At 38.9% G+C, this 25614-nt stretch overlaps 2 protein-coding genes across 4 annotated transcripts in view; one reads left to right on the forward strand and one right to left on the reverse strand.

Annotated features, from left to right (window-relative positions):
- RARS2 (arginyl-tRNA synthetase 2, mitochondrial) overlaps positions 1 to 25614 on the forward strand; it is a 75267-nt gene that overhangs the window by 48286 nt on the left and 1367 nt on the right. The window contains exons 9-20 of one of the 2 annotated variants that reach the window (XR_014064973.1): positions 10117 to 10275; positions 11311 to 11417; positions 12586 to 12681; positions 18512 to 18572; positions 19732 to 19808; positions 20296 to 20420; positions 21225 to 21292; positions 21376 to 21485; positions 21919 to 22138; positions 22967 to 23041; positions 24648 to 24711; positions 25179 to 25296. Coding sequence is in view for 1 of the 2 variants with exons in the window: in XM_081528598.1 (XP_081384724.1) it covers positions 10117 to 10275; positions 11311 to 11417; positions 12586 to 12681; positions 18512 to 18572; positions 19732 to 19808; positions 20296 to 20420; positions 21225 to 21292; positions 21376 to 21485; positions 21919 to 22014; positions 22967 to 23041; positions 24648 to 24711; positions 25179 to 25250 (1110 nt within the window). In the remaining variant the exon portion in view is untranslated. Of the gene's footprint in view, positions 1 to 10116; positions 10276 to 11310; positions 11418 to 12585; positions 12682 to 18511; positions 18573 to 19731; positions 19809 to 20295; positions 20421 to 21224; positions 21293 to 21375; positions 21486 to 21918; positions 22139 to 22966; positions 23042 to 24647; positions 24712 to 25178; positions 25297 to 25614 lie in introns of those variants that run through there. The other variant, XM_081528598.1, reaches the window with a different exon arrangement.
- Positions 23737 to 25614, reverse strand: part of SLC35A1 (solute carrier family 35 member A1) — a 33769-nt gene continuing 31891 nt past the window's right edge. For both annotated transcript variants that reach the window (XM_081528606.1, XM_081528601.1), the window contains exon 8: positions 23737 to 23961. In XM_081528606.1, the coding sequence (XP_081384732.1) occupies positions 23924 to 23961 (38 nt within the window). In that variant the 3' untranslated portion in view covers positions 23737 to 23923. The remainder of the gene's footprint in view (positions 23962 to 25614) is intronic.

A 25614-nucleotide genomic window follows, 5' to 3' on the forward strand; every position in this document is an offset into this window, starting at 1 on the left:
ACATACTTTAATTTTCTTATCCAAATATTACTTTTATTACTATTTTAGTTGATTTGGAACAGTATTTATTCAGGTATAGAATCTTCTTCACATAAACACACAGAATATCAGATTCAGCAAAGAATTCTTTTGGTCTTTTATTTGTTGTTATGTACTTGCAGCTTCCTTTGCTCTAATAACTATAATTCATTTAGACTTGAGGAAACATGAGTATATATGTTTTTGCTCTTGTTCTGTTGTAGAGGGAAGGCATATGTGTTTCTCCAAATTTGTGTGTCCTTTTTCATTTGTCTTTCAACTCCTTTTCCTGGCTTTTGCCCAATGTGCACGTCTTTCTATTCTACTTCATTTAGTCCCTTGGACACTCTGTTTTTCTGTCCTCAGTTCTTCCTGGAGCTCATTAATAAAGCTCTTCCTGTCCAATTAATCTCCAGGAATGTATTTCCTTTTCGTTGTCCCAGTTGTTATCTCTGAGCCTGACAAGGAGCACAGATACTACCAGCCACTTTGGTGACATATAGGGGATCAGACTAAGGTTGTGTGTGAGGAAGAGCGCTTGCCAAGCAACGCTTTACCCCTCTAGCCAGAGCCACAGAGAGTGCATCGTTTTCATTTTTGTTATATTATTTTGTAATTAAATTTAACAAAACACATCTGATTCTTAAAGATCTTTAACATTTGTGATTTCCTCCTGAGTTTGTACCTTCACTTGCATTTTAAATGCCTATGTTTTGATTTATGAAAGTGAAAGTGTTAGTCACTCAGTCGTGTCTGACTCTTTGCGAACCCATGGACTGCTCTGTCGATGGAATTCTCCAGGCGAGAATACTGAAGTGGATTGCCATTCCCTTCTCCAGGGGATCTTCCCGACCTAGAGATTGAACCCAAGCCTCCTGCATGGCAGGAAGATTTTTTACCATCTGAGCCATTTGATTTATACTGTTAACCAAAAGATTTTTCCCCCCTCTTTCCCATTGAGAGTTTTATGGATAGTCGAGAGTTTAAAAATTAGTAAATCTTTATGGTTGTCAATAAAGTATGCTGCCTTAGTGCCTGGCATTTTTACTATTATTATTTTCTATAACTATGAATAATCGTGAGTATTTTTACCATGAGCTTAGTGAACCTTTCATCAGATCCAGGCCCCAGAGACAAACCCACAGTACAGGAAATGCAAGAAACCACTTGGAGACCTTGTGTTGTTCAAAGAACATTCTTTAAGAATTTAGAGAAAAAAAAAAAAATAATTTAGAGTACAGCTTGACATATGAGAGTTACTCCTTGCATTTTCTCCCACCTAATCTCAGAAGTTTTTAATTTAATCCTGACAATTGTTGCCCATAATGTTTTAAATATTGTAGTAAAATTTGTTCTTAAACTCCCTGGCAACCTAAACATACATTTTATTCTATGCAGTTTAATATAGTTTCCTGCCTGTTGAGACTCATAAGAAGAGGGGTATCAGACATCTACATTAGAGATTGTTGATTGACAGACACACATAAGGAACAGGTGAAGGGGTACTTTTATGAATAACTAAAAACTCAAGGCACAATAGTATTGCTTTCATTAAGTGTTCTTTTGCCTAATAGCTTCATGGTGGTGGTGTTTTAGTTGCGGAGAAGGCAATGGCACCCCACTCCAGTACTCTTGCCTGGAAAATCCCATAGACGGAGGAGCCTGGTAGGCTACAGTCCATGGGGTCACTAAGAGTCAGACACGACTGAGCGACTTCACTTTCACTTTTCCCTTTCATGCGCTGGAGAAGGAAATGGCAACCCACTCCAGTATTCTTGCCTGGAGAATCCTAGGGACGGCAGAGCCTGGAGGGCTGCCGTCTATGGGGTCGCACAGAGTTGGACACGACTGAAGCGACTTAGCAGCAGCAGCAGCATGTCTGACTCTTTTGTGACCCCATGGACTGTAACCTGCCAAACTACTCTCTCCATGGGGTTTGCTAGGCAAGATTACTAGGGTGGGTTGCCATTTCCTTCTCCAGATGATCTTTCCAACCCAAAGATTGAACCTGTGTCTCCTGCTTGTTAGGTGACTCTTTACCACTGAACTACGTGGGAAGCCCTAATAGCTTCATAGAGAAGCAGTATTTATAGACAAAAGAGAGCTAGTCAAATACACCCACCTTGCTGTTTGTAATGGAAGACAGCAATCCATTAGAGCACTTATCTGCTTTCTTCCTCCTTCCTTTGTTGAATGGAGAAAAATGCAGAGCCTAATATGGCAGACTCTAGGTTATTTTATCTTTGTGCTGTTTTTGCAGACCCAGTTTCATTTTAAAATTACAGTTGTCACTATAGGTTACTTCCAACAACAGCTTTTAATATAAATGAGAAAGTTTGTCCTTTTTTGAGTGGTAAGCAAATGTTAATGATTTTGTCTTGTTTCTAAACAGAAAACCTGAACCTGGTCAAACCCATTTTTTTTCCTTCTCAAGTTACAGATGGAGCTCTTTTAGAGGAAAGATCTGTCTTCTTGGTTTTTTATCTGCAGCCTTACAGTAAATGCTTGAATGAATTTGCCTCTTCTGTTTAAGATATGGCATAAAGAAACCTTTTGTAAAGCTCCAAGGAAGGGCTAATTATCATAGGATACGCTATTTAGCATTTGTCCAAAATCTAACTTATTACGCAGTTTCCTGGTGAAGAACCCAAGTGCCAAGTCCAGGAATCCAGCACAGGCAGTTTTGCTCCAGTGTTCCGTGTGCTGCACTGCCTCACCCCACCACTGGCACTGCAGAGTGCCTCTCTGAGCCAGTCATTTCCACTGGCTGTAATTATTTACAAAGCATTACCTTTCTTTCAAAATTAAATTGCTCTACCCCAGGCACATTTAGTAGTTTAGCTTTCACAGTTTCAGTCTTCTGGCATATTTGTTTTGGATTTGGCTTTGGCCATCCAGGAGCAGAGTTCATGGCCTGGGTGCCTCTAATTTGCACCATGGTCAGTATCCCCCAGTTTCAGTTTCTTAGCCAGGTTAGAAATTATATCATAGTTTTAGCATTTGTTTTCTGTGATTAAAATATTTAATACAGTCCTTTCTCTGCTGCATTTCCATGCTTGTGCTTTGCTCTATTTAAAATGGTTGTTCTCTGCACCTGTAGTCATTCTTTAACCAGGACATCTGGCCATGCTGTGCATTGACCTAGGACCTTTTTTTAGCCAACATTTGAAACCTTTCCTTTTCGTTGTTCTACTAATTTTTCACGAAACAGAGAAGTGGTTTTTAATAGTTCCTCCCCTCCCCTAAATTGGCTGATGAGTTAAATAATATATTTGCTGTTTAAAATTCACATTATTAATTCAAAGAAAACATTGGTAGTAAGTTTTGAAATACTTTTCAAAAAGCCTTCCCACTAACATAAAAGAAATAGTTATTATGATGTTAATAATGTTAAATCTAAATCATAGGTATATGGGGGTCATCATTTACTCAGTTTTAATGATTTTTAAAAGTAATTTCTCAGAGTTCCTCCTAGATTTAAGCTACTTGAATGGACCTTAATAAAAGCTAACTCTGTACCTTTAAGAACATAGAACCCAGTCACTTTTTTCTGTTTTCGGTTTTTTGGTTTGGTGGCTTTTTTGTTTGTTTGTTTTTTGCTACAGAAGGTTTTAGAGCTTCACTCGTTGATGTTGCATATTAATTGTATTTTGAGAACTATAGAGATTCCTCTGAAATATGAGCAGCCTCTCATAAGAGGTAAATATGCCAATACAATATCCACTAGCCTTGTACCCTATCACTGGCTTTTTTTTTTTCCCCTTTGGTCATGCCACACAATTTGTGGGATCTTAGTTCCCTGATCAGGGAACAAAGCTGGCCACCAGCAAGGAAAGCACCGAGTACTAACCACTGGACCACCAGGGAAGGCTCCTAGCACTGGCATTTTAAAGATTCAGAATGATCCCTATAGTATTTCATTGTTTTTGCCCTGCCCCTTTTCTAAAATGATTTGAGGTAATCACAGTGATGGGCATTTAACAAAAAAGACAGAAAGTTGGAGATAATGTATTACTAGGTAATGTATATATAAGAGATTTTACCCTGAGTTTCCCAATATCAGTAGCAAAATAATAAAAACAAGGTAGGGCAGGACCAAAGCACCAATTTAATAAGTGATAATGTTTACTTGCTCCCATTTTTTAAAGTCAAAAGACCATGTTTTTTTCTGACTTTAGAATCTCAAAACAATTTCTGAAAGTAAATCAAGACTAAATCAATTCTAGACATATGGGGTTATATATGCAGTTAATATTCATATTGTTTAAAGAATTGAATTCAAATGTAATCTGTTGGTTTAATCCACATTACTTTTTTCAGGGAAAATGATTGTTGTGATTGAGGTGGATTTTATTTGTTATAACATCTATAAGAAATAGCTTTTAAATTATAAACCTGAGTCTGAACCCAGCCATCACTTTTGAGAGTGGTAGGAGCCAACAAGTTAGGGATTTCGCACCTCCCAAGTCACACAGAGGCACTTGTGTGCATCCCAAGGGCGCTATTGAGACCTCTTCTTGGCTTCAGTCCACGCTGCTCTTGACTGACATGCCCAGGATCCAAGCCTACGTGATGCCCTGGAGGCACACAGCTCTGCCTGTGTGACAGACTTCACCTGAGAGGTCTTGCTGTGTCTCATTCCACAGGCCCAGACAGCAGCCTCCATGTGTGGGGACACTGTGAACCACTGCCCTGTGAGGGCCTGCCCAGCTTACACTGTCCCCAGGAGTTTTTCCCTCTGACCCTTCTCAGTCTAGGCAATTCTCTCCTCTCTCCTGGCAACTTCTCTGCTTCACCACTGCTCATGACTTGTCTTCCCCAAAGCCACATGCTTTCTCCCTCACTCTTACTCCCCTCAGATAGCACTACAGTGTCCCATTGTTCTCTGGGTGTTCTTAGAACAAGAATGGAAATACTGAGCAAGGCCAGACTACACGTTAAGAGCTCAGTCATCATCTCACCCCTCTGAAATGTGGGAAGAACAGGTTTTTCAGCAGAGAACAGTATTTATTAGGCATGTGCATGGTGATCCACAACGAGTCAGTAACTGTCACCCTTTGATAGAGGTGTAAGATACCATGAATGTAATTATATATTCACAGAGAATAAAAGTCAGAAATTCCAAACATTAAAAGAAGATAAAGGGATGGTAAAATGCTGTTTATATGCTGCTAATGATGTTCTAATGAGGAGAAGTTTAGTCATTAATTACATCAAACGATTTATTTTTTTACCTAGAAAGTTTTGACTTTATTAACTGATATATTAAATTATAATAACATGAATGTGAATTTCTTTGATATTTCATTTAATATTAGGAATTGATCTCAACCAGAGAAATTTCTGATCAATACATGAAACTATTAAATGAGCTTGTTTGAATTATAGTCAGGAATTTGTTACATGTTATTTTCTAAAATATGAGATCAAAATTAAATGCATTTTAAGATAGAAGACCAACAAATATTGAGATAAAAGAATCTTTAGTGTCAAAGTTATGCTAACCATCCTTAGCAGTTACTTTCAGTTTTAAAAACAAAAATAACCAGGGGTGGGGTTAGAGCCCTGCTTCAAGGAATTCAGGTGTGCCTATGCGGCGCATGTATTCCAGAATCAAATTTAAGGACTGAGTGGGGATTTTTCACACTAATTTCTTTCATTTGGGCAGGTCATCCCAAGAGCTGATTGTAATTAATCAATTAAATTAGAAATAAAATGTCATGCTTTTTGGCAGTCCCAACATTTAGAAATAGAAGTAATGATTAATACTCCTTTCAGGAAGTCTCAGATATTTATTTTATTCTCTTAACTAGTAATACAGCTAGCTTTTTCATTCTAGTAACCTAAAAGAAAAATTGCATCTCCATCCTCAAAAACACTTTTCTTCATCCTTCCTCAAAAACACTTCTCTTCAGCCATACCGTTACATATCAAATGTAAATTTAAAATTTCCTTTTTATTCCCTTTGAGTCTGGATCTTACCTCAGAGGGGGGCTGTCTTCAGAATACATACTTTCTGAGGGTAGTGGAGTCAAAGTAACTGTAAATTGAAAAGTGTAATTTCAGAAATGCATTGTATAAAATTTACTGTGAAGGAAAAAGTATTTCTTTTCTAATATGCTAATGAATGTTAATAGTTTTATATAGTATGTTTACAGGCAGATTGTTAAGTGCTAATTAAGGCTCTTCTATTGTTCTGTTTGATAGTGTCAGTTGATTCTCAGTAATGTTTGGTTTGTCCCTACACATTGCTGAAATGCCAAGGTTGTCTTCATGAATTAGGGATGGCTTTTTGTTTTAATTATTTCTATTTTAAATTTTAAGAAAGGGAGAAAAAGATTCTGGTGATGTTTTTCCTAAAATATTCTTAGCAGTATCTTGAGTGTATATTAGATTTTTTAATGTTTGGCTCTTTGAGTTTAGGATCCTAGACTTTTTAAAAAATCTAATACCTTTCCTCTTCTGAAACTAAGGGTTTTTTTTTTTTTGTATATTTACTTCTAAATTGAATGTGCATGCACACACACACACACACCTACCACACACATGTGCATGTGAGAGAGAGATGGAGAGAAGAGGGGGAGAGAGACAGGGAGAAGGTGGAGATATTAATTTTGAATAACAAGCCATTTATAGATATATGTATGCCTTTACTTCTGCAGGCTGGACTATTAAGCAGTTGTCATTGGATAGGTAATTCAAAGGTCAGGAAGTCTGCAGATTACTATTTTGCAATGACTCTCTTTTTTCCTACACCTTACCAAAAATCTTTCTCTGTGTTCTGACTGACTTATTCATAGGACCATGTAGAAATTAATTTTTTATGATAGGTGTCAGGTCTCCCCAAACCACCCTCACATTAAGGATTCACTAGAAGGACTCACAGCACTCAGCACATGGTTGAACTGACAGCTAAGATCTGTTATAGCAAAAAGATGCCAAACAAAACCAGCAAAGGGAAAAGGCACATGGGGGCAAGTCCAGAGGAAATCAGGCCCAAGCCTCCAAGTCCTTTCCTGATAGTCACCCGGGATGTATTTAATTCCTTTTACAACAAATTGTGACAGCCTGTGTGAAATGTTGTCTACCAGGGAAGCTCACTGGAGGCTGATTATGTAGCCGCCCTCTGTGTAGCTTGGTATTAAAATTCCAAACTCCTGTAAGAAAAGCGGGTGTTTAGCATAAACCATATTGTTTGCACAAGCAATTTAGAGGCACTGTGACCCACTCTTACTGGTTAGACTGGTAGGAGCATTCTCAAAATTCAGGTTCCCCAGATGGCAGCCAAGAGCTAACCCTGCAGACAACACATTTTAAGGATAGCAGTTTCTAGACCTGCTATGTTATTAACTCTTTTCAGAGTTGGACACACTTAGCAACTAAACAACAACAACCTTTATTTGAAAGCACTAATTTGTTCACTTTTGCAATTCCAGTAATTAACATAAGCCATCTATGAAAGATGACACCTTTTTAGCTTGAGACAAATGTTTAATGCCCTGTCCCTTTTGTTAGTAGTATCTAGTGTGTATAAGCCACATTGTTGTTGTTTAGTCTCTAAGTCATGTCTGTCTCTCTGAGACCCCACGGACTGTAACCTGCCAGGTTCCTCTGTCCATGGGATTTCCCAAACAAGAATACTGGAGCAGGTTGCCATTCTCTTCTCCAGGAAATCTTCCCGACCCAGGGATCAAACCCGCATCTCCTGCATTGGCAGGTGGATTCTTTACCATTGAGCCACCTGGGAAGCCATAAGCCACATTATGGTTTTCCTAAAGTATTCTCCAGCAAGAAAATCACTTTTTCTACCTAAGTGCTGCTACCATGATATTTTAAGAGTATGTAAGGGTTTAGAGGTCTTATATTTTTTGGTAGCTTATTTGCCAATTTTTTTATATCATGCTACTTTAATAGCGTGCTGGAAAAAATATGAGGATGGTAAATTTATTGTTCATGTTTCACCCTGGAAGTGAGTTACAACTTGTAAGTCAAATCTTTATAGTCCATAATGCATCACTTCAATATTACTTGAGCTATATTGTTGATATTTTTATGTCACTTATCAACCTTATATTTTAGAGACTGGAAAATGATTCTGTGAACACAGAATCCTAGCACTGGAAGAGCCCTTAATAAGCTTTCCGCCTGCACTCCCATCACTGGGTGGGGCAGAGCTCAGCCAGCCAGGACAGATCGTGCGAAAGCACACTGAAGTGAGTGCTTCCCACGGTTCTCGAGAGCTCAAGTTGGAGTATAATTAAGCTAACCATCCCAAAGGTCTTCTGCCGGGAGCCAGCACACGAGATCCCACCCATGACAAGGTCATGAGGAGAAGACCTGATGAGCAAGGCAACTCAGGCCTCAGGGATTTCAATAAGCTGCCTCGGCGCTCACCTTAAAGATGATATCTTTCTGATGCTTGCTATAATAGACTGCTCCCTAATTTCTGTAACTTAGGCAGAAGGCCTTCCTGATCCTTTCCTAACCAGGTCAATTTAAAACTCTAATCAACATGCCCCCTGAACGGTGGCACTCGATAAGATTATTCATAAAAAAGAGTATTATAATCTAAGCTCCTTTTGCTAGCATCTTAGTTTGCTTGACAAATGTGCCTGTACCTTTAGAACTAGTATACATGACTGCTCCTCAACAATAAACAGAATTGAGAGCCTGAACGCATAAAAGGCCCCAATGGGCACAGAGCCCTTTGAGGGGGAGAAAGCCTATTGGAAAAACATAAGAAATATTACTTTATAAAACTGTTATTCGGTCTATATTTACTTGCTATGTTTTTGGTCTTAACGCCCTGAGCCTATATAATAAAGGTATAGTAGTTAGAGACTTATAAAAATAAAGGTTTAGCCTTAATATAAAAATAATAAGACAGTTGTTAATCTAGCTGGTGATTTTTGTGAAAGAACTGACCTTGGTGCTACATTGTTTCAGCCTGCCATACCATGACTTTATGGGACCACATTCTTTTCCCTTAAGCTCAAGGCAAAAGATAGATTATAAAAAACAGGTTTTACTTTGAAACTTTGAGTTAATGAATCCTTTCTTTGTCACAATCCACTGTGTCTGTATTCTTTAAAAAAATGTAGCTCTGGCACTTTCTGTGCCTGATACAAAAATACTTTTAGAAAAAGTGTTCTGGCTGATCAACCCTTATCAATAAAGAGTCATAAGATGTTAGCAGGCCTCCAGGCCAGAAGATGATGTAAACAACATGAGACTTTTGTAAACAAGATATACAAAAAAGTATCCTAGTTTCGATAAAGGCCAAAAACTGCTGACCCATTGAGCTAATTTGGCATGACTCCACATTTTACATTTTCCTCTATGTACAACTTAAGATATAAAAAGCTCCCTTTGAAAAATAAAGCTCAGATGCTGCCTCACACCTGCCTAGCCTCACTGTCTCTTCTCTCTGCCGACGCCGTCCATCCTGAGGGAACCCCTGGACCAGCTGGAGCAGGACTCCGGCAGTCTTCCTGTATCACCTGTTTTTTTTTTTTTGTTTTGCCTGGTCTTTGCAGATTTAGAGAAGAGTTTTAAATGTTTTTCATTAAAATAACTGCTAAATCATCCTTTGGTCTTTTCTTTCCCAGATTGAACTAGTCTACTGTCTTCAGCCTTTTCTCAGAGAAGTTGCAGCAATAATAATTTCACATTTTTCTTTTTTTAAGAAGAAATGCTAGCTTAGTCTAAGCCAGGCATTCTTGACCTAACAGTATGTGAACTTGAATGAGAAGAAAAAAATTACACATTATTTTCACTTACCTCAATCAGAAATTTAATGTTTTCCTCTGTTACGATATCAGAAATATTTTAAAATATTTGAACATTTATATTTCAATGTGATTATTCCCTGTATTGTATTTTACTATGTCTTTTACTTTACTCATTTTGAGAAGGGGTTGGTAGGGCTCACTAAGGGTCCATAGCAAAAAAAAAAGAAGAAAAGGTTACACTCGTGAGACAGGCACTTGTGCAACCTTTAAATGAACATTCTCAGGATTGTTTTGTTTTCTTCTTTTCTGTTTTGAAGATAACAGTGACTAGTAGTGTACTTCATTTAATGTACTGTTATGCCTTTAGGTTTATGTACAAGTTAATAAAGAAGCAGCGGATGATAAAAATGTGGCAAAATCAGCACACGCGTTCTTCCAGCGACTGGAATTAGGCGACACGCGAGCACTCGCACTGTGGCGGAAGTTTCGGGACCTGAGCGTAGACGAGTACGCGCGGATTTACAAGGTGCCCCCACGCTCTCCTGCTAGCCCACCATGTAATGCAGCTCTTAGCTGGAACTCCTGGCTAGAAAGGTTGCTTCTGAAGCTCAGATTTGTTGTTGATCATTGAGTTGATAGTTGGGACTCACATATTGTTCTTTGGGCTGAAAGTTAGAGCTATGAAATAAATTTAAAAAATGAACTTCACAGGCCGAATATGAAGTGATATCCTGATCCTTCGTTTCAGTCTGGCATTTCTTTTCTTTCTTCTATCATCCCTTCACTTTTTCTTAACCATTGTTTCTTCTCTTGCTTCCTTAGGCATATATATGATGGCTATAAATTTGTTTATCTAATAACATGTTGGGAATGGGAGAAATACAACAGTAAAAGACATATAAGTTCTTGTCTCATGGACTTTACATTCTAGCAAATTAAACAAATTCAAGGCAGTACAGATTAAACAAGAACGTTGACAGTGTGTTCAGTGGTGATGCATGCATGGAGAAAAGTGAAACAGGAAGAGGACCAGATGGGCCGCCTGAGCAAGGTTTCAGCAAAGAACCCACATGGCTGGAGTAAGGAAGCAAGATGAAGAACATTAGGAGCAGGGTCCCAGGGGTTGTAGAGAAGGGCAGGAGATAGGACATTTTCCAGGACTGTCCAGTGGAAATGTCTAGCTTCCTGCTGCAGTGGAAATGTCCCGTATCTGTGCTGTCCAGTATGGCAGCCTCCTGCCGCGTGTGGCCATTGAGCGCTTTCAAGGGCTCACAGTTCAGTGTGAGCAGTGTGACTGGGAAACTAAATATTCACTTTTCTTTTATGTGCATTTGAATAACCACGGGTGCCTAGCAGCTCCCCTACTGGACAGCACAGGTACCATTGTGGGGGCTTGACTGGTGTGCAGGAGCCACTAGAAGGTTGGAGTGCCAGAGTGACTTGATTTAATTCTTATTTTCCCCATCTGTATGACAGACTGTAGAGCATCCTATTTTGTCTTGGGGTAAGATAATAGGACTTGTAAGTAACTCTTTTTCCTTTTGTTTCTGAACCCTCTTAGCGTCTAGGAGTACACTTTGATGAATATTCAGGAGAATCGTTTTATCGTGAAAAATCTCAAGAAGTCTTAAAGTTGCTGGACAGTAAAGGACTCCTACAGAAAACACTGTATGATCAGGTTCCTGTTCTTTAGAAAGTTCTTTGTAGTTCCTTGAAGTTAGTATTGATGTATTCTCTCAGTAAAGATAGCAGAGTCTCGTGTGCAGCCTTCCTGGCATTTGTTATCATGCTTTTTGCCATTCAGGCTACCTTCCCACATGCTGTTTTGTGCTGACATAGCAAAATCCTGATAAGCTTGGGAGAAAGACTATTATCTTGTGTTTACATGTGAGGAAACAAGCACGGAAAGTGTAAAGTGATCTGTCTAAGCTCACACAAGCCGATAATGGTATAACTGTAATAGGGAAATAGAACTCTTCATACTCAACCCTGCCTCTTTAAAAAGATCCCATCTTGTTCAAAAGGATTTAAAACAGCTTCTGAAAATAGCTATAATACAACCCAAAGCTTTTGAAAGAGTAAAATGAGGAAATCAATAAGCAGGAGCAGAAAAAATAATAGGAAGTCAGGAATGATATTAGTACATCATGTGGCACACACTGGGATTCTGCTTCTTTGCTTACAGTAGGTTTCTAATTTCGCTTTGAGCTCATCAGCCAGAGAATTGGTACCTTCATAGGAGCCCAGGAATGTGTAACACAGAAGCAAACCAGTTGCTTAGACGTACCATTTTTCATAGCACCAAAGATCAGCTTCTCTCATCATCCTTTTAAGAAAGACAAGAGGATGTGGTTCACAGCATCCTCAATAGTGTCCTTAAGGAAAATTTTTAGATCGCCATATACAGATTCTAATTTTTGATTGGGCAGGAAAGACAGTAACAAAATTTGGTTATTTTATTATTCATAATTACTCTTGCATGTTAAAAACTAGCCCAATATTGAGTGTTATAATAACTTGGATTTGAAGAACATGTTTCATGGGTAAACTGTAGTTGAAATCTCATTTTCTACTCAGTATGTTAAAGACTTTAGTTACCTCATCCAAAGCTACAGAATTTAAAAAGATAAGTAAATATTAAACCAAATACCTACTCTTAATAATCATTCAAAGGCAGATTGCCTCCTGTTTTTCTTCATTGTTGGTTATACTGCTTATTGCTACGTAAGGAATAAAAATAGCTTCTGGTTTGCCAAAGATAAGGTTATAGATACTGTATTGTTAAAGGTCTTAATTCATTATGTTGTTTCAGAGTTACCTTTTTTGCATTTTCTAGAAAAGGCACTGCCGTAGTAGATCTTTCAGGGAATGGTGACCCCTCCTCAATTTGTACTGTAATGCGAAGTGATGGGACGTCTCTGTATGCAACCAGGTTTGTGTCTTATATGAAGCTCATCATTAGAACGTATGATTTCATATTCTTCGTTCTAGGATTAATGCTAAGACAATCATTTCATTCTCAAAACTTTTCTCAAATCCTACTTTCTTAAAATCTCTTGTTCTCATCACTCAAGATATTTTTATTGAGTTTATATTTATTTCCATTTATAGTTCCTGGAAAGGTTTAATGTCATCAGAAAAGTAAGTGGAAAACTGTTTATCATTAAACATCATAAGACTTCCAGAGATGAATACACTGTTCTACAAACTATAAAATTGAAGTACTTTGTTGCCAATTAGAAATATTTTATATTTGCACATTGCCAGAATATGTATGCTACAAGGAGCTCATGTTGGCTCAGTGATATCCACACTCTGTAAAGATCATCTAACAGGCACATAAGTGCCAGTCCTCATTCTGATTTGTGGTAAAATAGGCCACGGGAGAAATAGGCCATGTCACTTACATTTTGTCATCTGTCTCCATGACCGAACCCTATGGAAAGGAGCAATCTTTATTTATCAGGCTTCCCAGGTGGCTCAGATGGTAAAGAATCTGCCTGCAATGCTGGAGACCTGGGTTCGATCCCTGGGTCGGGAAGATCCCCTGGAGGAGGGCATGGCAACCCACTCCAGTATTCTTGCCGGGAGAATCCCCGTGGACAGAGGAGCCTGGCAGGCTACAGTCCATGGGGTTGCAAAGAGTTGGACATGACTGAGCGACTAAGTACAGCACCGGTTTATCAAGAACTCTTATTTCTGGGACAAAGCTAATAAGAAGAAAAAGACAGGACAATAAAAAAGCCGCGTGAGCAAAACGCAGCCAGGCTCGAGCACTGCTGGCAGAAGGTTCTAGTATCTCCCATCCTAGAGTCTTAGATGACAAACCACTTCTGTAGCATAAAGTCATGATATTTTGTTGTTGTTGTTAACTACCATCCTTTTTTCCCCAGACAACTGTAAACCATCCAACTACCTTACTGTCCCTTAGAAAATATTTATTTTCTATTACTTTCTGGCATTTGCTTTTATCAGTTCCATATAATTGGACTTAGGAACCTATATATCTAAGAGGTACATTTCTTTTTCTAGATACAAAGATATACAGTAGAAATTTTTTTATAGTCCAAGTCTCACATCCAAACATGACTACTGGAAAAACCATAGCCTTGACTAGACCGACCTTTATTGGCAAAGTAATGTCTCTGCTTTTTAATATGCTGTCTAGGTTGGTCATAACTTTTCTTCAAATGAGTAAGCATCTTTTAATTTCATGGCTGCAGTCACCATCTGCAGTGATTTTGGAGCCCAAAAAATAAAGTCTGCCACTGTTTCCACTGTTTCTCCATCGATTTGCCATGAAATGATGGGACCAGATGCCATGATCTTTGTTTTCTGAATGTCGAGTTTGAAGCCAACTTTTTCACTCTCCTCTTTCACTTTCATCAAGAGGCTCTTTAGTTCTTCTTCACTTTCTGCCATAAGGGTGGTGTCATCTGCATCTCTGAGGTTATTGATATTTCTCCCAGCAATCTTGATTCCAGCTTGTGCTTCATCCAGTCCAGCATTTCTCATGATGTACTCTGCATATAAGTTAAATAAACATGGTGACAATATACAGCCTTGACACACTCCTTTTCCTGTTTGGAACCAGTCTGTTGTTCCATGTCCAATTCTAACTGTTGCTTCCTGACCTGCATACCGATTTCTCAAGAGTTAGGTCAGGTGGTCTGGTATTCCTGTCTCTTTCAGAATTTTCCACAGTATTATGATCCACACAGTCAAAGGCTTTGGCATGGTCAATAAAGCAGAAATAGATGTTTTTCTGGAACTCTCTTGCTTTTTCGATGATCCAGCGGATGTTGGCAATTTGATCTCTCATTCTTCTGCCTTTTCTAAAACCAGCTTGTTCATCTGGAAGTTCACGGTTCACATATTGTTGAAGCCTGGCTTGGAGAATTTTGAGCATTACTTTACTAGCATGTGAGATGAGTGCAATTGTGTTGTAGTTTGAGCATTCTTTGGCATTGCCTTTCTTTGGGATTGGAATGAAAACTGACCTTTTCCAGTCCTGTGGCCACTGTTGAGTCTTCCAAATTTGCTGGCATATCGAGTGCAGCACTTTCACAGCATCATCTTTTAGGATTTGAAATAGCTCATCTGGAATTCCATCACCTCCACTAGCTTTGTTCGTAGTGATGCTTCCTAAGGCCCACTTGACTTCACATTGCAGGATGTCTGGCTCTAGGTGAGTGATCACACCATTGTGATTATCTGGGTTGTGAAAATTTTTTTGTACAGTTCTTCTGTGTATTCTTGCCACCTCTTCTTAATATCTTCTGCTTCTGTTAGGTCCATACCGTTTCTGTCCTTTCTTGAGCCCATCGTTGGCATGAAATGTTTCCTTGGTATCTCGAATTTTCTTGAAGAGATCTCTAGTCTTTCCCATCTAATGTTTTCCTCTATTTCTTTGCATTAATCACTGAGGAAGGCTTTCTTATCTCTCCTAGCTATTCTTTGGAGTTCTGCATTCACATGGGTATATCTTTCCTTTTCGCTTCTCTTCTTTTCACAGCTATTTGTAAGGCCTCCTCAGGCAACCATTTTGCTTTTTTGTATTTCTTTTTCTTGGGGATGGTCTTGCTCCCTGTCTCCTGTACAATGTCACGAACCTCTGTCCATAGTTCATCAGGCACTCTGTCTGTCAGACCTAGTCCCTTAAATCTATTTGTCACCTCCACTGTATACTCATAAGGGATTTGATCTAGGTCATACCTGAATGGTCTAGTCGTTTCCCCTACTTTCTTCAATTTAAGTCTGATTTTGGCAATAAGGAGTTCATGATCTGAGCCACCATCAGCTCCCAGTCTTGTTTTTGCTGACTGTATAGAGCTTCTCCATCTTTGGCTGCAAAGAATATAATCAATCTGATTTTGGTGTTGACCATCTGGTGATGTCCATGTGTAGTCTTCTCTTGTGTTGTTGGAAGAGAGTGTTTGCTATGACCAGTACGTTCTCTTGGCAAAACTTTGTTAGCCTTTGCCCTGCTTCATTCTGTACTCCGAGGCCAAATTTGCCTGTTACTCCAGGTGTTTCTTGACTTCCTACTTTTGCATTCCAGTCCCCTAGAATGAAAAGGATATCTTTTTTGGATGTTAGTTCTAAATGGTCTTATAGGTCTTCATAGAACTGTTCAACTTCAGCTTCTTCAGCGTTACTGGTCGGGGCATAGACTTGAATTACCATGATATTGAATGGTTTGCCTTTGAAACAAACAGAGATCATTCTGTCGTTTTTGAGATTGCATCCAAGTACTGCATTTTGGACTCTTTTGTTGACAGTGATGGCTACTCCATTTCTTCTAAGGGATTCCTGCCCACAGTAGTAGATATAATGGTCATTTGAGTTAAATTCACCCATTCCAGTCCATTTTAGTTCACTGATTCCTAAAATGTCAACATTCACTCTTGCCATCTCCTGTTTGACCACTTCTAATTTGCCTTGATTCATGGACCTAACATTCCAGGTTCTTATACAATATTGCTCTTTACAGCATCGGACCTTGCTTCCATCACCAGTCACATCCACGACTGGGTATTGGTTTTGCTTTGGCTCTGTCTCTTCCTTCTTTCTGGAGTTGTTTCTCCACTGATCTGGACTATATTCTGCAGAAATACTGAATCGCTATGCTGTACATCTGAAACTAATACAATATTGCAAGTCCACCATACTCAAATAAAAAAGAAAGAAATGTGTCCACTCAGAATGGAGACTCTGTAACTATTCTTATCTGATATCTTTTGCAGAGCTATCATTAGGTTCAGATATTTCTGTGTATTTACCTTAATACCTGTACTTTCCACTTTTTCTTTAGGAGAATAACTGTCTTTTTGCCAGGTGTAGAAATGTTTGATTTTTCACCTTGTTCTAATTTCAGTTGTTTCTGCCCTTTTGATGGTTTCCTTATAGAATAAAACAATGTGTGTGCATGTGAGTTAAAGGAGTTGTTACAATAGACAAACAAAAGTACAGGATGATACTGACAAGAGTGCAGGGTGAGACTAGAGATCTGAATTTTTGTTCTGAGACAATAATCATCAATCACTTAACTTCTCTGGGCCATGATTCCCTACTTGGTGAAAAGAGACCTGAACTAAATGACCTGGCATTTCTTTCAGCTTTCAAATTCAGATTCTGCAAACTCAGCCTAGGACTTTTTCTTACATTCATCTCTTTTTCATTGGATCAAAAAGTTTCTCTTTGTTTTTGTCCTTGGCTCAAATAGGAAAATATAATGGAGGTGTATATTTATGACTTCATGTTCGGGATAATCTGTATCAGTGTTTTACAACCATCTTTTATTATAACCCTTCTCAGGAGCCTTTAATATTTTTCTCTGTGCCCTCCCTTGTGAAATTTTAACGCCACATATTTGTCTGGATTATATACATATGTGTTTTATACATATGTAGGAATTTTTTTGGCCCCTCAAAGACAGTTTTGCCTCCTTTCAGAACGCATGCTCTATTATATCAGGAGTATGAGGTGAGTACAAATGACATATTGATGACTCAACATTTCAAAAGACCTAGGAACTTGAAAAATTCTTCCAGTGTCATGTAGTGTTGAGCAAAAATACCTTTAATTTTTTTTCTTGCAGTTTACTGAGAGTTAATTGGCATACAACACTGTGTAAGTTTAAGGTGTACAGCCTAATGACTTACTTATATACATCATGAAATGTTTATCGGAGTAGACTTAGTGAACATCCATCATTTCATGTAGATAACAAAACTAAAGAAATAGAAAACTTTTTTTTCTTGTGTTGAGAACTGTTAGAATTTACTTTCTTAACAACTTCATTATGTAAAATATGACAGTGTGAATTTATCATTTTGTACATTACATCCCTAGTTCTTAAATTTATCTTTTACCTGTGAGTTTATACCTTTTGATTACCATTACCCAATTCCACCCACAATCCCTTCCCTCTGAAATTCTACAAATCTGATCTTTTTTCTGTGAGTTTGTTTTTTAATTATAATTGACCTATTACACTGTTAGTTCCCAGTTCACAGCAATGTAAGTGATTTTGTATTTCTATATATTCAAAATGATCACCATGGTAAGTCTAGGTACAATATGTCACCATACAAAGGTATTACTTAGTTATTGACTGTATTCCCCATAAGGTAATTAAAATAACTTTTAAGTTCAATATTTAAATAATGTTTACTTAAAATTTCATAGTTTGTGGGTTTGTTACTTTTAATATTTCATACTGTGTGCAAACTGGATATTTAACCAGAGATAAGTAGAATTTTAGTCAAAAGAATTTATGGTATTTTTCAATTGCTTTAAAAAACATTGCTTATGAGTGATTCAAGGCTTTGGAAGAGTAGCTAGAAGATACCTGTTCAGGTGTTGTATCACCTATGCTTTAAATATGTTCTTTAGAAAAGCATATTGCAGAAAAGTGACAGGAAGGCGATTCTTTGCAATAAAGGCTTAACAAATTATAAAGCGTTTACCTACAAACACTTTGCTTGGAGCTATTTAGTTATTATTACTACTTGTCCCAGAGCTTTTATTTATTTTTTATGTTTTAACAGCACTTTCATAATTCTTTTCCTAAAGCTGATTTTGTTATTATTGCTTTGTAGCTAAGCATGGTATTGGGATTATAGAAGTATAGGTACTATACCTGAGGCTGAAGAATAACAGGAGCTCTTAATTAGAAAAGTTTCATTACTATTAAATAGGTGAAACAAATTATTACCCAGATCTGTGTAGTAACTTAATCTATGGCCATTTTTTTTCAGAGATCTTGCAGCTGCTATAGATCGAATGGAAAAATATAATTTTGATAAAATGATCTATGTGGTAAGTAGTCACAATAAAAAACAACAGGTTATGATACCTGCCTCATGAAAACTGCAAAGATAGAAACTGAAAGCCTTGTTGGAAAACTATGCAAAAATAATTTGTCAAACTATAGAAAGAATTCAGTGGTAAGTGTGTTTACGGTGGCAACCACTGTTTTTTTTTTAAACAGGAAACTAACATTGGTAGAGACCCTAATTAAATTTCACCAATACTTACAGACTCTTGTGTTAGGGCCAGGATTGCTGAAGGATGAGGGGATGGTTATGAAATTTTATCACATGTATGTTCAGGTAACCTTCACTACATTCATAATATAGAACTGTGCCATCACAAAACAACGTCTTTTATTGCAACCACTTAGTAATCATGCCTTCCCCCGACCCTCACCCCTGGCAGCCACTGCCCTGTTCATCATACAGTTTTGTCACTTTGAGAATGTTCTGTAAATGGATTCACACTAGGTAACCTTTTGAGATTGGCTCTTTTTACTCACTATAATGAATGCCCTTGAGATCCACCCAAACTATTGCATATGTCAGTGGTTTGTTCCTTTTATGCTGAGTAATATTCTAGTCTCCTCTTCCCTTCCTTTCTTCCCATGTGAAACCTTCCTTTCTCCTAAGGGGGAAAAATTGCTATTAAATATCTTTTTAGTGCTTAGTTTTGGCCTTCTTGGAGATAAAGGTCACAATAGCTGAGAGAGGAGTAATTTAGGTAGACTACTCGGTGGAGTGCTGCAGCTCTTCCTGCTCCTGCAGAGCACTCGGCTTAGACATTCTTCCAGTGACATCCTCTTCATATGTTTAAAACTGATCCACTGATAATGACTCTAGTCTGTCAAAACTCAAATATTTTAATATGATTTATGTCCAACGTATTGTAGATTTAATGGGCTTCCCTGGTGACTCAGTCATGAAGAATCCACCTGCCAATGCCAGAGACGTGGGTGATCCCTTAGGTCTGGAAGATCAACTGGAGAAGGAAATGGCAACCTACTCCAGTATTCTTGCCTGGGAAATCCCATGGACAGAGGACCATGGTAGGCTACAGTTCATGGGGCCACAAAGAGTTGGACACAACTTAGCGGCTAAACAACAACACTGTAGATTTAAATTATCACTGTTCTTTTATCTAAATACACCTTTTTTACCTCAAGACAGATAAAGGGCAAAAAAAGCATTTTCAGCAAGTGTTCCAAATGCTGCAGATCATGGGATATGACTGGGCAGAAAGGTACAGTCTACATGGTTCTAAATTGCCTTCTCAAGAGCATTCAAGTGTTGCTAGGTCAGCCATGTCCAAAAATGTACCAGGTTGTTAAAGATTTTCATTCAAACTTTACTTTTTTGTTTCAAGCTGTTAGTGTGGAAAAACATTTGTTCTTTGCACTTAGTTTGGTTATATTAATTTCTATCTTATAAACATTTAATAAATGGTTTTATTAGATAACTGCTCTCAATGGCTTGATTTTCAAAAGCTTAATTCCCATCTCCTTTTTTTCATAAAGGCAACTAACAATCTAATCATATCCTGTGACTATGAAATGGGGTTGTGTGTTTAACGACTTCTGTGGCATACAACACATCACAGCATGTTTCACTTTTTATTGATTATGGGAGTTAAAAGTTCAAACTATTCTCTATAAGGGTCTTGTTACATACTTTGATCAACAGCTCCTTTTCAGTTTTCAGTGAACTAAATGCCTGCTGCTCCATTTCAGGTGCCAGCACGTGCCCTTTGGGGTAGTGCAGGGAATGAAAACTCGGAGAGGAGACGTTACTTTTCTGGAAGATGTTCTAAATGAGATTCGATTGAGGATGCTACAGAACATGGCTTCTGTTAAGAGTAAATTCATTGTTTTGTTACAGGCATAACTTACATCCACTCTTATGTTTTGCTGGACTTCTTGTGCAGTGTGATTTATTCTGGCCATCCCTCCTTGGAACTTTCACTAACCTTGTCAAAAATAGCTTCACTAATTCAGGTGCCAGGGTTTGGTGCTTGCTACTTGGCTGTGGTTTGGTTCAGTAATGTGAATCGATACACCCTGAGCCTCTTTGCCCAGGCAGCTCCAGCATCGTCACTCCACAGCTGGAGTGGTTATGCAGAGTTCCTGTATTCCATAATTGAAGCAAGTCACAAGTCCTCGTGGCTTTGTGTAAGCTTCACCCTTGGCAAAAGAAGTAACGGAAGTAAAGAAGTCTTATGTCTTACATGGGATATTTGTAAGAAAAATCATGTCTCTTCCCTTTTAATGAAGGCTTGGGAAACATCATTATCAAAGTTAAATCTGCCCAAATTAGGAAAGTAAAGTACCCACTGTGCACCTGTTTGTTCTTGATGCTGTCCACATACGTTTTGGCAGGTTTCCCCAGGTGGCGCTAGTGGGAAAGAACCCGCCTGCCAATATAAGAGACAGAGTTTTGATCCCTGGGTTGGGAAGATCCCCTGGAGAAGGGAATGGCTACCCACCCCAGTATTCTTGCCTGGAGAATCCCATGGACAGAGGAGCCTGACAGGCCACAGTCACAGGGTCGCAAAGAGTCGGACACGACTGACATGACTTAGCACACACAGCACATCTCCATTCAGTCCTGGGTTTTGTACAGTTTCACGCAAGGTGAAGGTAGGTACCTGTGTCTGTTTCAGCGACCAAGGAGCTGGAGAACCCCCAGGAGACAGCGGAGCAGGTGGGACTCGCAGCCCTCATCATTCAGGTCTGTGAAAACTGCTTCCTGGGAGGGAGAGCCTTTTATTTGGTGCTGTGACAACTCACGCTGAAGATTTCCTGTTGTTTTAGGACTTCAGAGGTTTCCTGCTGTCTGACTATCAGTTCAGCTGGGATCGTGTTTTCCAGAGCCGCGGGGACACGGGAGTCTTCCTGCAGTACACACATGCCCGCCTCCACAGGTGACAAGGGGCTGCCGGGAAATACAGGGCGGCTCTGGCCTTCTCAGGGTGCGGCCTGGGTGGAGTGATTCCAAGACCAAAGGCTCTTTTCTGCACTTCTCCGACATCTAACATTCAAAGCTAGGTGAAGTCCTGTGGACCTCCTGTTATATTTGGATCTTGAGGTGTTTTTTGAACATTTATTTATTGCACACCTATGTAACAGTGCTTTTCTGTGTATTACTTTATTTAGCACTCAGAATAATCCTGCCAAGGTATATACTCCACTTTCAGATGAAGAAACAGATTTAGGAAAAATTGAGCCATCAAGTCAAATGATGTTAGCTTCAGAGTCTAGGACTAGATTAAGGAGAGTGAGAGTATGCATGGTGGGATGATGTTCTTTACTTGCAATTATTCGTATCCTTTGTTGTGTTTAAACTTTTGACAACAGTCTGGAAGAGACTTTTGGATGTGGTCATCTTAATGACTTCAACACTGCCTGCTTACAAGAGCCGCAGTCTGTTTCCATTCTCCAGCATCTTCTCAGGTATGGTGTCCTAACAAGATCCAGTCTGCTTCTGCCCCGTGAAGGGACTGTTGTCATTTGCTGACCACTGAGGTGAACAGGCCAGTGACTGTAGACAGCACTTCTCCAAAGATGTGACCAAAAAGTGAGTGGCCTACCTTTTGAGAGCAGACAGAGGGCATGCTCACAGCTAATCCTGAGGCTTTAAAAATAGTGTCACCATTGAATTAGCCCAGCTGCCTAACATCCCTTAGAACAAAGTATGAGAACGTAAAGCCTAGTAAAAGCATAACCTTTTAAGTTTCAGAAACAGTCATCTTCTCACCCTGTGTGATAAGTGGAGGAAAATCCCTGCCTTTGTGCACCTTCCCTGAGACCATAAGCCTTTCATTTGCCTCTTAGCTTCAGTACAGCCTCAAATACACTGGGCAGGAGACCATACTTCTGAGCTCTCACCAGCATTATCAGTGAAGCCATACTTGTCAGGAGAGACTGATTAATCTCTGGAATATCTGGAAGGGATGTGGATGCTTAGCAACAAGGGCATTTTCTCTGATTGCCACACAGTGATCTGTGGTTCTTTCCTGGGAAGAGGGGTTAGTTTACTTACATTTGGCTTACTTGTGAGGAAAAAATAAGCCAACCTGGTTTTCTTGGCAGTGGATAGACTCTGCTCGATTATGTTCCTAAACATGGCTGGAGACTGTGTACATTTAACAGCTATGATTTAAGTCCTTGCTTTAGGCTAGGCTTACAGGATCTCAAGATAATTTAGAAAGTACCTGCCATGGAGGAATTTGTAAGAAAGAAAAATGTGCCTTCACCTTCAAATTTAAGGTTGTTTTTCATATGTCTAATACCGTTAATGATATCAAGTCAACCTTTCACCGTTGATCTTTGTCTTAGCATCTTAGCTGAGTGTAATACGTGCCCAGCCTTCCCCTGCCAACCACTCCTCTCATCTTTCTTTTAGGTTCGATGAGGTACTTTATAGGTCATCTCAAGACCTTCAGCCCAGGCACATTGTCAGCTACCTTCTAACTCTAAGGTACTTTATAAACTTGCTATTTTCAGGTGTTAAGTGTTTGAGACCTGATATGACAAAGGACCTTTCTTTCATCTAAAGGTTTCCCACAGACAAATCCGTCAGCCTAAAAAATTACACACTTTCCATTACAGGACTTCTCACTTCATCTTTGCACATTAGCAGTTAATGTTCATTCACTCAGTGATTGAAGGTCCTGTCACTATCGTCCAGTGAATGGGAACCAATAGCTACATCATGGATGGTCACAGTAGAGTGCCTGTTAGGATAGAGTGGACATGAGGGGCGATGTTAGGGCTCAGCCCAGCCTCGAGGGATCAGAGAGGACTTCTCAGAGGAGGGGAGTAGATGTCAGGAGAAACAAGGTGGCAGAGAAGGAGGGAAAAGCCCAGAGCTGAGCAAGAACGTGATACATTAAGAAAACTACAAACATAGTTCTGGGAGAAATGAGAAACAAATGTGCAGCCTTTTTGTTGTGTACTAAAGCATTCCGACTTACGTTCAGGACAGTGAACTTAAAGTTTTAACCAGAGGCACAGGAAAGTCAGTCTGATAGAGGGTAGGGGATGAATTGGAAAGCGAGTAGGTGACATTTTGATAGAAGTTTCGCAGTGGTGGTTTTAGAAACTCTGAATAGAGGTTGAGTCTTATAGCAACAAAGTTGTATCTTCTCATAAAGCTATTTAAGAAAGGAACTATTTGCTTTTACTCAAGATTTATTGAAATCAGAGATTTACTGGGACTTTTTTCTTGATCACGCTTTTTACCTGTCTTCCCCAGATTTATAGATTTTTGTTTTCTTTCAATTTTCACTTAGACATACAGAGATGAAGAGGCCAGAAAATCTTGATTGTCACTTAATCATTGAAACCAGTGTCATAAGCATCATTTCTCTGGCACAGTATTCTTCTTGCTGCCATAACCTAAACAGAAAAAATACTTTAATAAGAGTGGCCAGTGTGTGCAGAGTGGGTTGACAACTAGTCTTACGCCACCTCTTCACTATAGAGGAGACAGGCCAGGCTGTGTTACACATCTCATCCTGAGGGATGCCTAAATAAAGGAAAGCTAATTATTAGAAAATAATCCCCTGTACTTATAAAACAGTGAAATCATAACCTTAAAGAACAACAAAATTGTAATCATAATACCACCCAGTATTATTAGTAGTAGTGTTAGTGTTAGTTACTCAGTCATGTCTGACTCTTGGCGACCCCATGGACTGTAGCCCAACAGGCTCCTCTCTCCATGGGGTTCTCCAGGCAAGAATACTGGAGTGGATAGCCATTCCCTCCTCCAGGGGATCTTCCTGATCCAGGGATCTTACCTGGGTATCCTGCATTGCAGATTCTTTACCATCTGAGCTACCAGGGAAGCCCTAATATTAGAACCAGGACCAAAAATCTAAAACTGGAGTTGCATGTGTTTAACTTTGCCAGTTAGCAACAAGCAGTGGATTCAATCTCATCCATTCAACTTTGGAAATATCCTTCAGTGGCTCTGGGCTTTGACTTGTCCTAATTGAGGGAGTGAGATTAGATGTCAAGCTTATATGTTACACAGGAAACTCCTGCTGGTCCTGATCCTGATTTCTCTCTTCCTCTTTCAGTCACCTCGCTGCAGTGGCACACAGAACACTACACATCAGAAACAGTCCTCCTGAGGTGGCTGGGGTACGTGGTATCCAGTTTTTCACTGTCCTCTCTAGCATCCTCAGACTGTTATCACTGAGTCTGTCTTGTAAATGTTCCTAAAATAGCATCCTGTGGTCAGACTACAGCAGTGTACTTATATACTCAGGCAATAATTGGAATTAGGCTGTAACAATGTTACTTTCCAACATACAACAAAACATTTTCCTGCATCAGGTGATAGAGTGATTAGTTCCCCTCATCTGAAGCTGTACTTCATGGTATTACTGTCACTCCCATCCCACCACCCTTGAGTACCAGTCTTCCTATAACAAATTCTAGGAATTTGTCTGTCTTTGCTCACAGCCAACCCTTGGGCACTTGGAGATATTGTTCCTACTTTAAATTAGAAGAATGTTAGAATTACTTCTAAAAGCAATTTTACTTAGTCACTTATAGTTAGCCTGTTACTGGATTGACCTTTGATCATTCTTTGATTTATTTTGTAGGCCAGACTTCACCTTTTCAGAGCTGTCCGCTCAGTCCTAGCCAACGGAATGAAACTTCTTGGAATAACACCTGTATGTAGAATGTAATTTCTAATTAAATTGCTTTTAAAATTCTAAATTCTAGTTATCTATTCTTATATGCCTTGCTATTTAGAATAGAATTGAAACTATTATTCTGTGTCAGAATCTATATTTTATTGTCTACATTTTATTAAGTGATTTGTCAACTTATTAAATCTTTATCTTTTAAAAGAAAATCATCTGAGTTCCCTCATGGTCAATAAGTACTAAACAGACTTCTATAAAACTAAGTGAAGTCTTTTTAAAGTCACTTTGGTCTACTGGAGACAAAGGACTAGACTTTAAACGCTGGCTTGAGGGGTTTTTGTTTTTTAATAGAAGTATAGTTGATTTACAATATTACATTAGTTTCAGG

Source organism: Giraffa tippelskirchi, chromosome 9 (genome assembly GCF_054371585.1).
Source record: "Giraffa tippelskirchi isolate mGirTip1 chromosome 9, T2T-mGirTip1v1.2.pri, whole genome shotgun sequence".
NCBI classification, from domain to species: Eukaryota; Metazoa; Chordata; class Mammalia; order Artiodactyla; family Giraffidae; genus Giraffa; species Giraffa tippelskirchi.